This window comes from Phascolarctos cinereus, unplaced genomic scaffold, assembly GCF_003287225.1.
Source record: "Phascolarctos cinereus isolate Bilbo 61053 unplaced genomic scaffold, phaCin_HiC Scaffold_5;HRSCAF=322, whole genome shotgun sequence".
Lineage (NCBI taxonomy): Eukaryota > Metazoa > Chordata > Mammalia > Diprotodontia > Phascolarctidae > Phascolarctos > Phascolarctos cinereus.
This window is the reverse complement of record NW_027555958.1, coordinates 289,728,113-289,741,244: the sequence shown is the minus strand read 5'-3', so window position 1 is coordinate 289,741,244 and position 13,132 is coordinate 289,728,113. Positions and strand designations below refer to the sequence as shown.

The 13,132-nt window shown below is 37.0% G+C and overlaps 1 protein-coding gene across 2 annotated transcripts in view; it reads left to right on the top strand.

Moving 5' to 3' along the window:
* Positions 1-13,132, top strand: part of MAP3K3 (mitogen-activated protein kinase kinase kinase 3) — a 105,469-nt gene that overhangs the window by 78,869 nt on the left and 13,468 nt on the right. For both annotated transcript variants that reach the window (XM_020997799.2, XM_020997798.2), the window contains 4 exons: positions 3,546-3,619; positions 10,696-10,763; positions 11,499-11,591; positions 12,310-12,501. In XM_020997799.2, the coding sequence (XP_020853458.1) occupies positions 3,546-3,619; positions 10,696-10,763; positions 11,499-11,591; positions 12,310-12,501 (427 nt within the window). The remainder of the gene's footprint in view (positions 1-3,545; positions 3,620-10,695; positions 10,764-11,498; positions 11,592-12,309; positions 12,502-13,132) is intronic.

Here is a 13,132-nt window from a genome sequence, read left to right as displayed (position 1 = left end):
TATTCCAAACCTTCTCTTCCCTACTCAAGGCCACGTTTCTCATCCCCCAACTCCCATTCTCTCGGTTGAGGAAGATCCTCTTTACTGAAAAAAATTGAGGCTATTCAACATGAGTTCCCTGTTCTTCATCTCAAAACTCCTTGAGATTAATTCCTACTCAGTTGTCCTTTGCCTCAGTCCCTGACAAAGTGATAGCCCTTCTCTTTGCCAAAGCTAGCCCACGTGTGCTTCTCTTCCCATCTTCAACAGATCAAATGACCAGTCATCCCACCCCATTTCTTGAATCCTCAACTTCTCTCCATCATGGGATTCCTTCCCTACTGTCCTCAAACATGTCCAAGTCTCCTACATCCTTAAAAATAAAAAAAAAACACTTCACTAGATCCTACCACCCTCTCAACAATTTCCTCCCTTTACTAGCCAAACTACTTTTTAACAGTTGTCTGTACTTGCTACCTCTACTTTCTCTCCTTTCACTAACTCTAACTCTGCATTCTGGCTTCTGACCTCATTACTCAACTGAAATACTCCCTCCAAAGTTACCAGTGATCTCTTAATTGCCAAATCCGATGGTCTTTTCTCAGTCTTAATCCTTCTCCACCTGTATCTGCTGCATTTGACACTGTTGACCACTGTCTCCAAGATAGTCTTTTCTTTGGGTTTTCATGACGTTCTTGTCGCTGGTTCGCCTCCTACCTCTCTGACCCTCATTCTCCTTTGCTTACTCACGATCCACATCATGCCCCTTGACTGTGGGTGTTACCCAACCTTCTGCCCTGCATCCTCTTCTCTTCTACATACATACATACATATTTATTTATTTATTTAGATTTTTTTTTACCTCTCATGATAACCTCATCAACTCCCATGGTTTAACTATCATTTCTATCTAGCCCTAGCCTCTCTAGTCTCCCTCCCCTAAGTTTTAGTCCTAAATCACCAGTTGCCTTTTGGACATTTCAAATTGGATAACCTGAGGACATCTTAAACTCAGTGTGTCTAAAACAACTTAATATCTTTCTTCCTAAACTTTCATCTCTTTTAGACTTCCCTATTCATGAAGGTGAAGGCACCACCATCTATCTAGTATTTCAGATTATCATCCTCTTAGTGTTTAGGTCTCAGCATTATCCTGAACTCCTCACTCAGTTCTCCCCAAATCTTGCCATTTCTACCATCCCACTATTTTAGATCCAAGCCCTTTTGCCCAGTCACATAGCAGCTGCTTTAGTTCAGGCCCTCAGTACTTCTCACCTAGATTATCGTAACAGCTTCCTAATTAGTCTCCTTACAGCAAATGTCTCTCCACTCCAGTCTGTAGCAGTGTAATTTTCCTTTAGTACAGATCTGACCATGTGACACTCCCCCTCCTCCATTTAGCCAACTCTAGTGACTTCCTATTGCCAATAAAATATAAACTCCTCTGTTTAGCTTTTAAAGCTTTCACAACCTGGTCCCAACCTATCTTTCCAGCCTCATTGAACATTATTTCCCTTCTGTGCTCTTGGATCCAGCCAAACTGGTCTCTGTTTCTTACACATGATATTCCATCTTTCGTCTCCTTGCCTTGTACTGGCTGCCCCTCATGCTTGGAATAGACTCCCTCTTTACCTCAACTTCATGGAATCTCTCTCTTCCTGCGAGATCTACTTCAGATACAATCTTCTACATGAAGACTTTCCTGATTCTCCCAGCTGATAGTGCCCTCCAAAACTACATTATATTGAACTAGTTTGTGTATATTTGTACTAATATTTGTGCTGTACACATGTGTTGTCTCCTTCATTAGAATGTAAGCTCAAAGTAAATATTGTTTTTTTCTTTGTACTTATATCCCTAGTACCTAGTGTTTGTCACATAATCAGTACTTATTAATTGTTTATATTTTTCTACTTATGCTTACTTTGATCTGCATCATTTATTGTAAGTCTTTCCATGCTTTTATTATTTCTTTATATTTGTTTCTTATTTTTCAGTAATTACATTCAAGTACACAGTTGTTTATCCATTCTCCAGTTGATGGTCTACTTTGTTTTTAGTTCTCTGCTTACACAAAGTGCTGACAGGAATATTTTTCAGGCCTTTCTTTCTGCTTTTTACCTTCTTACTAAGGGGAGAATTCTTAACTAGACAAGGAATAGAGGTATTTAAAGATAAAATCAACATTTTTCATACATAAAATTAAAATTTTTACACAAATAAAATCAATGACTATAGAATTAGAAGAAAAATGTTAGAGTGGGGAAAAAATTTACATCAAATGTCATTGACAAAAGTCTGATATCCAAATTATATAGAGAATTGACACAAATAACACCAATGGTCATTCACCTGTAGATAAGTCAAAGGATATAAGCAGATAGTTTGCAAAAGGAGAATTGTAAATTTATAAATGCCTACACAAAAATAAAATCCATGTGACTAACAATAAGAGAAATGCAAAAAAAACCCCCCCAAAGCTGATGTTTCACCTGTTAACTGTGCAACGTGGCAAAGATAGGACGAGTCATTGTTAGAGGGGCTTTGGGAAGGCAGGCAGATTGATGTACTCTTGGTAGAACTGTGAAGTGGTCTAACCTTTCTTGATTTTAGTTTGAAATTATTTAAGAAAAGTGACTAAACTATCCACATACTTTGATTGAACAATCCCACTATTGAGCATGTCCTCCAAGGAAGTCAGTATATATCGAAATATTATCAGTATTCTTTGTGATGGTGAAGACATGGGGAAAAAAATGGGTGCTCTGATTGAGAAATGACTGAAAAACATACTATTGTATGTGAATATATTGGAATATATGTATAGTAATATGACAGCTGTGTGAAATTCAAAGAAACTGAAGATTTATTTGAACTGATAGAATGACATAAGCATAACTAAGAGAGCAATATTCATAGTGACTTCAATATTGTAAATAAAAAGATCACTAAGAGGAAATTGAACTCCAAATAATTGAAAAACCAATGAAGACCTGGAGAAGAAATGATTAAACATATCACCTCTTTCACCCCAAGAAAAGCAGAGAGGGCTACTAAGACTGAACATTGTACATATAGTCAACAAGCATGTATTAAGTGCCTACAGTGTGCCAGATACCATGCTAAGCACTGGGGATAGAAAGAAAGGGGGATTCTCAAGAAGCCCCCAGTCTGACAGAGGAGACAGCATGAAAATCAACTATGTACAAATAAGACACATTCAGGAAAAATTAGAAATAATCAACAGAGGGAAGGTACTAGCATTAAGGGGAATAGGAAAGGATTCTTGAAGAAGGTAGGATTTTAGCTGGAACATGAAAGAAGCCAGGGAAACTAGGAAGCAGAGATAAGGGAGAGCATTCCAGGCAAGGGGCACAGCCAGTAAAAATGCTTGGAGTGAGAAGTTGGAGAGTCTTGTGCAAGAAGCAGCAAAGAGACCAGTGTCACCACATCAAAGTGTGTAGAGTGGAGTAAGGTATAAGAAGAATGGAAAAGATAGGAAGGGACCAATTTATGAAGGGCTTTCATCCACTGCCGTGCTGTTAACATATGACATTGCCTTACAGATGCTGGATCCCCTGAGCAGTGCCGAAAACTCTGTGTCAGGAAGTTGCCAGTCCTTGGACAGGAGAGCAGACAGGTATGACCAGCCACATTGCAGTTTTGCTTTGTTTTTTTTTTTATACAAGTAAGTTGAGGATGGGTTAGCTGTGCTGTTTTTCCTCCCTCAGCTCTGTTTGCTTTAGCCAAGATTCTCCCACCAAACTCCAAAAGGAACTACCTGTGTGGAGGAAACTTCACTTTCCTGGAGAAGAAACTTGTCACTAAAAATATCGTGTTTTTTCCTAATTAGCCACTGACAACAGTAACCTCTATTACCACCCCTTGACTTCTTGGCTGAGATCCTGGGCAGAGCCTGCTCTACGGACAACAAAGGACTAAGCCAGATCTAGCTCTGGGCCACACTGATGGTCTTCACAGTAAAAAGTTATTTTAATCCAAGGATTTCTGATGAGGGGGAAAATTCTAGCTTACCAATCTGTCTCCTTGTATTCAGATAGAGAAATAATACTACTAACCTACTCATCAGCAAAACATGAGCCTTTTTAAAACTAATTATTCATTTGGAATTTAGACTTGTGATCTGGTCCTAGAAGTATGTAGGCTCATTTTCCCATTTTCCTCAGCTCAAACTACTCACTTCCCCAGGTTCTTTTTTGATGGCTAAATCCTTCAGGTACCATCCCTGTATATCCATTTTCCCTTCACTCAGCTGTCTATTCTATCTCTTCCTTTTCCCCTACCTCCAGGGGAGTTAATTTTCTAGGATCTTATAATAACAAGTTTATTATAGTATTTCAAAAGAATTCTATTTTAAAATATTAGATATTATCCAGTATTAAAATATTCTTCATGAATTCCTGTGGCCAAAAAAAGTTATTACTTGGTGGCCAACTTTCTGGTGATGAGCTTGTCTGTACTTTTCTGGATTAATTTTGGGTCAACAATCCATAGCCAGAGAAATTGAGGGAATAAGCATAGATAAAGAGAAAACAAAGTTAATTGGGTTTTGCAGATGCAGCAGATTTCAGTGTCATATGCCTTACTTAGAGAACCTTGAAAATTCATCTAAAATTAATTCAAACAGTAACTTCATCAGAGTAACAGTATATTCAATAAAGCCACCTGTGAAAAAAATTGGCTCTTCTGTATATTACCAACAAAACCCACCATAAATTTTTTTTAAAATCCAGCTATCAGATTCACCAATGCAAAGAAATTTTATGAATACAGTCTATACAGAAATACTTAAATAATTTTAGAGAAAAGTTAATTGTTTCTGGTTAAGCTGTGCTAATATAACAAAAATTATAATGTTACCTATACTGATTTGCACATTCAGTATTATGCTAATTAAACTACCAAAGAATTATTTTGTCAAACTGGGCAATATAACAATATTTATCTGAAAGAACAAAAGGTCAAGAATATAAAGGGAAATAATGGGGGGAAAGCGGAAAGAAGGCAAGTGCTAGCAATAGTATAAAACAGTACTTATCAAAATTATTTAGTACTGTTTGAAAAATAGAAAAGGTGATCATTGGAATGGATTATGTACATAAGATCCAGAAGCAATTGTACATAGTATCAGAGTGATTTATAAACCCAAAGTTACCAACTGTTGGGGTAAAGGCTCATAGTTTGACAAAAACTGCTAGGAAGACTTGGAAAGCAGTCTGAGAAAATGATTAGATCAACGTCTTACAAAATGTGCTACAATAAGCTCCAAATATCATGTAAATATAGAAGATCATGCAATTTTGAAAAACAGAAAGATACTTTTTACAGCTGTGGATTGAGGGAATGTACTTGACCAAATGAGGGATAGAGAGTATCACAGGAAATAAAATTATTTTTATTATAAAAATTGAAGAATTTTTGCATGTACAAAAGCAATACAGTTAGAATTATAAAAGAAACTGTTAACTGAGGAAAAAATCTCAATAGCAGATTTATCTTGAAGATGCACGATATCTAAGATGTAGAGACAGTTAGAACAAATATATTAAAAACAAAAATATCCCCAAACATAATATCTCAATAAGTGCAGAAAAAGCTTTTGACCAAGTACAACACTCATTTATACTTTTTTAAAAATACCTACAAATCATAGGCATAGAGGGATCCTTTTCTAATATAATAAAAAGTATCTGTCTAAAACCGAAAGAAAGTGGCATGTGCAAGGGGGTATACTAGAAGATTTCCCAGAAATTACAAGAAAGATGCTACCTGTCCCAGCTATATAGTTTTACAAATACTAGCAATAACAATAGGACAAGAGAAAGAAATTAATGGTATAAAGTTAGGGGAAGAGGAGACAAAAGTATCCTATTTACTGTTCACCTGTGATTTACTTAGAACACCATTGGCAATCCGCAAAGAAACTAATTGAGACAATAGCTTCAGCAAAATTGTAGGCTACAAAATAAGCTAACCAAAGTCAACAACATTTTTATGTATGAGTCCAAGAGTCAATAATAGAAAGGTAAATCCCATTCAGATAACTACAAAAAGTGTAGACTATTTGGGAGTCAGTCTACCAAACTGAAGCCAATACTTGTATAGATTTAATTATAAAATGGTTGTTAAAGAAATAATAAACAGTTTAAATAGCTGAAGTAATATTCAGCTTCATGGCTAGGTTGTATCAATATAATAAAAATGACAATGCTACGAGAGTTAATTTATAGTTTGAATGCTATACCAAACTACCAAATGGGTACTTTACTGAGTAAGATAAAATAAGAATAGTCAGTCCTCAGCATTCCCGTGTTTAACTTTAGTCACTTCAAGCATTCGTATGATTTTATTAGTAACCTCATTTTCACTTTTGCGTTGGCACCCATGCAGATTTGCAGATATGCATAGTAGAGAAAAAAAATAAGAGGCATGATGCGTGCCAAGTTTGTGGAGTGAATGGTATCCTACTAGAGCCTTCACTGGTCTTGTTCACCCTACTGTTGTAAAGTTAAGAGTTACCCATGCTTTTATTGCATATTTTAATTTTTTATCTTCAAAATTCAAGTTTTAATGTTGCAGTTATGCCTCCAAAGCATAGTTCAAGTCCTTTGGGCTCTAAGCCCAACCGTGCAAAGTCAGTGATGAGACTTACTGAAAAAATAAAGGTGTTAGATAAACTTCCCGTCAGAATGTCTAAAACCACTGTCAGCTGCAAGTTTGGTGTTAACTAATTGATGATTCATTATATATAGTGCAACACTCTCACACTGCTATCTGACATAGTGGAAGGTAAGATTCAGGTTTAAAAATGTTCTAGTTTTAAGAATTTTATTTGCTGTACAGTAGTTACGGTACTGTACGTTTCATATGTTAGAAAAAGTGAATATTGTCTAAAATCAGTGTCTTTTTAATTGAGATGTTAGTACAGAATTATAGAGAATTACTAGTGAGAAAAAAATGTTTTGCATGTTGCCAGTTTTATTTTGTGTGCTGAATTTTTTGTGTTATTTCATGGTTACTCTGTTAGGAAAAGTGCGTATTATCAGAATTAATGTTTTGTTATGAAATTATATGCAGAAAAATATATTTTCAGCAATCTCTAGCAAAAGATTATCGTTTTTGTTGGTTGTGGTAACCTAACCGCATATTTCTTGTAGGTTCAGTGTATCAACATTCTTGTTTTTTACTTTTGTGCTGTTTTCCAGGAACATTACCCCATGAAAGTTGGGGATTGACTGTAATTCATTTGGAAGAACAAAAGATGTAGAATATCAAGGGAAATAATGAAAACAGGACTGAAGTACTTCCATACCTCAAACTATATTATAAAGCAGCCATCATCAAAACCATTTAGTACTGGTTTAAAAATAGTAAAGTAGATCAGTGGAATAGACTACATAAGGGGGATTTAGATATAATAGAATTCAATAACCTACTGTTTGATAAACCTAAAAACATAACTCTCTGTTTGATGGGAAAAATAGAAATCAGTCTGACAGAAATTAAGTCTAGATAAGCATCTTATACTAATAGATTCCAATACATTCAAAATAGATACACGATCTGAACACTAAAGATCATGTCATTAAAAATTAGAAGAGAAGCAAATCATGTATCTTTCTCATCTATAAGTAGGAGATTGGTTCTTAAGGAAAGGAGGCAGCCAATTACAAAAAGTAAAATAGATAATTTTTATTACATAAAAAACTCCCACATCATCAAAATTAATAAGGGAAGCAGTCAGCTGGAGAAAAAAATCTTTGCATCATATTTCTCACATAAGGGCTTGGTATCTAAGATATATAGGCAACTAAGAGAAAAATGTAAAACGAAAAGCCATTCCACCAACAGATAAATAGTTAAAGGATATTAAAAAAGAACAGTTCTCCAAAGAAGCATTGCATTATGTTATATACCATATGAAAGAATACTTCAAATCATTAATAATAAGAGAAATGCACATCAAAGTTACTCTGAGATTTTACCTTGTACCCAGCAAATTGGCAAAGGTGACAAAAGAAGGGCATAATCAACATTGGAGGAACTGTGGAAAGACAGGTCCCATTAATGCATTGTTGGTGAAGTTGTAAGTTAGTACAACCATTTTGGAAAGCATGTTAGGATTATGCAAATAAATTCACTAAAATATTCATATCTTTTGATGCAGAGATTCCACTACTAGATATCTACCCCGAGTAGGTCACTGACAAAAAGAAAAGCTCTGTATACACCAAAATATTTTTAGCAGCATTTTTTTGTGGTAGCAAAGAACTGGAAACTAAGTAGATAGATGCCTATTGATTGGAGAATGTCAAAACAAATTCTGGTACGTGGATATTATTATTCATAATATTATTAATATATGGAATATTACTATGCTGTAAGAAATAACAAATTTGATTACAGAAAAGCATGGAAAAATGAAGTGCAAAGTGGTGCAAAGTGAAGTAGAAGCTCATATACATATATATATATACATATATATATATGTATACACACACACATATATATTACATATGTGTGTACATGTATATATATATGCACACATACACACAGTGACTACAGTAGTATAAATTGAAAGAACGGCAACAATGAAACAATAAAAAATAAGTGTTGCAAAACTATAAGGAATAAGATTAGCCCCCAAAAAAGAGATATAAGAAAACACTTCCTCCAGTTCCTTTGCAGAGTTGGGGGAAGGGAAACAAGATTCATGGTTGTGAAACTTAGTTTTTTTTGAACTTAGATTTTCAATGTTTTGATCATTTTACAGAATTTTTTTCTCTTTTTAAATTTTTTATTATAAGGAATGACTGGGGGAGGAGGGTGAGATATTGTGAGATAGCTAAGTGATTTACAAACAAAAATATCAGTAAAAATATCTTTTTTTTTTTTTTAAAGAGTCATTTCCCAGTAGATGAATGGTCAACAGATATGAACAATTCTCAAAACAAGAAACCCAAGCTGTCAATAACCATATGAAAAAAAATGCTCCAAATCTCACTTTTCCTCTCTTGGAAAAACTTTACTTTTGTCTTCAGAATTTAATTCATGGCAGCTTTACATCCCACCTGGGCTGATTTCTCCTTTAAAATTTTAGGCTATGGGATCTTAGCTATCCTTTCTCTGAACTCTTTGAAATCTGCTCTTCTGAAGTACAGAGTACAAACCAGACTGTGCTCTAGTTTCCTCTCCTCTAAAACAAATCTAAAATGAAGTGGTCACTTCCTTGCCAAGGGCCCATCATTTCTGCCCCAGGGACCAGTTCTTCCTTATTGGTAAGAATCAGATTTGGAATCGAATTTTCCTTGTTTGGTTCCTCCGCTTTTTGAAGAATAAAACTATTGTGAAGGCAAATAAAAAAATTATCACTTCTGCTTTTGTTAGAGAGTGAGTTCCAAAAATGTTTGAATAATTTAAGTCCCCTGTCATTGTTATATCATACCTCCCTATTCTAGGCTTGTGATCTGTTTCCCAGAAATGGATGAGGGTCTGTTTCACCTTTCTGAGTAGGTATCTTCTAATGTACTTCATTGAGAATATCACTAATGTTTCTGGTTCTCTTGACCTTCACCCAAATACTTCCCCTGATCCTTTCCTCTTCTTTAGCTCCTGTTCCCTGGATTTCTTCACATGAAAAAAATCCAGGTAAACATTAAAATCTGAAGAAACCCATGATCTTCTTTATATAGAATACACCTCTTCCCCCACACCCCAATACACCGTTTAACCTATCTTTTTCCTCTTGAATAAAATAGATCTTTCTACAGCCACATCACAGAAATGAGCTTTATCCCACCAAGTTTCAGTGATACTCATAAAGTTAAATTTCATTCCTTATATTAAGACCTCTAGTTTACCATGCATGAATTTTTTATTGTATTGATACGTTTTATTTAAACTCAACAGATTCATTTAAAAAAACATATCCAGTAACCCCTCCTAAAATATATTTCCCCAAAATAGCCAAGAAAAACTTCCCAAGAGTGTGATCATGTACTGATAAGTACATAAAGCTCTGTGTCCTATCAATTATAGCAAAAAAGAGTTGTCCTAAATTTTGTTGCTTCTCATAGTTGACTTCATTTCCATTACAGTCTTCATGTTTATCATCATCTTGTTACACATACTGTATCCATTTGTGTGTAGACATGATTTTTGAGGCCATGATTTTTATTGCTGACTTTTCTCTTAGATTTGGTCTCATGACTTTTTTTCTAGGCATTTCCATCACTATTCTCATTCTTACCTTTCCTTTTATTCAGGGCAAGGTATTTGTCAAGAACTCTTAGATTCTTCCTTTATTGTCTAATAAACAGAAGCTTAGAAGAGAGGTGGTCCCAGAGAAGTATTATCTGAGAATCCCTGGGATTGTCTCTGTTTTTGAAGGTTGGAGTGCTAGGCTGTACAGTTCTCATCCAGGCTAGTGTTTTGGACTGGGGTAGTTTTTTATAAATGCATTGTTGGATTTAGGCATCAGACTTAGGGAAAGAAAAGATTTGGATGTAGGAGAATACCCAGCCTTTACTGCCTCAGATTGCTGAAAAATAGTCAGAGTATCGTCTTGATCAGATCCAAGGCAGAAGAGGGCTTTAATGCCAAGTGGTCATCCTCTGCTTTTTTGGACTCCTTAAGAAATTTTCTGAAAGTTGTATTTTTTTAAAAGTTTGTTTGTTTGTTTGCTTGTTTCACTAGCCCATCCTTTCGGAAATCTCGGATGTCTAGAGCCCAGAGTTTCCCAGATAACAGACAAGAATATTCAGGTAAGTTGCTTCAGATCACAGGTGACCACTCTAGTCAGAGATGTGGTGCCCACTGGGAAGAGAGAGTAGCAGCTTTGCCCCTTGCATCTCTGAGCTAGGTGAACTAGACCAATTCAAGCATTTATTAAATAACCTACTATGACAAAAATGAAACTGTCCTTACCTCAAGGAGCTTACTGCATTCCACTGGAAGAAACAATGTGTAGGGGCAGCTAGGTGGCGCAGTGGATAGAGCACTGGCTCTGGATTCAGGAGGACCTGAGTTCAAATCCAGCCTCAGACACATAACACTTACTAGCTGTGTGACCCTGGGCAAGTCACTCAACCCCATTGCCTAACCGAAAAAACAAACAAAAAAAATTAAAAAAAGAAAGAAAGAAAGAAACAGTGTGTACACAGATGTAAGTAAATGCAAAATAAGTGAGAATAAAAACTGGGGGAATGGAAGGCCCCGTGTAGGAGATAGTGCTTGAGCTAAGCCTTGAAGGGAGCTTGGGATTCTGAGAAGCAGAGAGTGAAGAAGGAGCATTTCGAACATAGAGGGCGGCCTGTACAAAGGTAGGAGACAAGACAGAATGTCCTGTGGGCAATAGCATGTGGCCAGTTTGGCTAGATCATGATGAAGGAATAAGATGAAATCAATTTGAAGAGATAGGTTAGAGCTAGATTGTGAAAATGTGGCTATTGGCCACCTATCCAGTAGCCAGTGCCCATTCCTGTATGTATCTCTTTCAGATCGTGACACTCAGCTCTATGACAAAGGGGTGAAGGGTGGAACATATCCCCGTCGTTACCATGTCTCTGTTCATCACAAGGACTACAATGATGGTGAGCACAACCCTTCCCTCTGCTGGTTATCCTGTGCCTCTTCCTGCATGAGTAACTAGAAAGAGTGAGAGAAGCCTATGATCCAATTTCTTGTAGAGTTATCATCTCCCGCTGTGGTTTTGCCTAAATAGCCTAAACCAAACTGTCCCTATGTAGCTTCACCCAAGGACCTGTGTTTTAACTTTTCACTAAAGAGTTATGTTCCAGACTCTATAAACTGGGAACAGAAAAAAAAAATAGCTTTCTTATCCTATTTTTTTAGAGAGAGTAGAGACTATCTCCAAGGTAGCTGCTCCTCAACTTCATGTTGACCTTATCCATCCCTATAACTGTTCAAGGGTTTCCAACTCCTTAATGTCTACCCTAGTCCTTTAGGAGCACAGAGAGTGTGACTACTATTCAGAAGTGTGCACAGGGCAGCCAAGGGCCATTTTGGTGTTGTCACCTGGAGCTACTCTTTTCCAGGTCAAGCTGTGGCTCTCATGTCCCCTAATCTCCTGCTTCATTTTTTTCTGCTTTTAGTTTATATATTCCAGATAAATTAGGCAGCAGCTACTCTAGGATGAGCTAGGCAGGTGGCGAAGGGAACTGAATATAGGTGATTTTATTGTTCCATTTCATCCCACCCAAAGTCTTGGATGCTTGCCATTGTTTGCACAGCAAACCTTATGGTGAGTAATCTGATTTTCTCTGTCCTCTTTTTCCCGAATCATTGTAGGCCGGAGAACATTTCCCCGGATAAGGCGTCATCAAGGGAATCTGTTCACGTTGGTCCCCTCCAGTCGTTCCCTGAGCACCAATGGAGAGAACCAGGGCCTGGCAGTGCAATATCTGGACCCCCGAGGGCGTCTGTGGAGTGCAGACAGTGAAAATGCCCTCACTGTGCAGGAAAGGAGCGTGCCAACCAAGTGTAAGGCTCTGTATCTAGCAGAAGAGGCTCTCCTAGGGAGGAAAAAGGAAGGAAGCTGAAGAGGGCTATCAGCAAGAGTTCAGAGCAGCTGAGCAGCAATATCACACCTCAGAGGCTCTGGTCTAATGCCTTTATTTTATAGAGAAGGTTCATAAAGGAAAAGTAATCTGCTCGGGCCCATTTGCTCACAGTTAATAAATAACAGACCAGAATTTGAATTCTCTAGTGAACGTGACTGGATGATTTCCAAAATCTTCTGTAATTCTAAATATGTGACCTTTTATATGGACTCCCTGTTTTGAAATAAGACCCAGGGAAGGGAAGTGAATCAGTCCCACAGCCAGTGAGCAACAGAACTTGCAGTAGTAATTAGATCTCCTCAGTTAGGGAGGAGTAGGAGAGCAGCACATCCTCATCACCATCCAGCTTCTCACACACTGAGCGTGGATCACACACCGTGATAGAAGAACGCTTCTTTCTCCTTCACCTCCTTCTCCCTGCCTGTCCTCCCCCGCCATCACCATGTCCCAGTCTATATAAACATCAGCTTTTCTTGGCTTTTGGCTTTTCTTGGGATGCTCTTAGGCTCAGCAGTAAACTGGTCTGGTCTGATCTACTCTAGTGGAAAGCT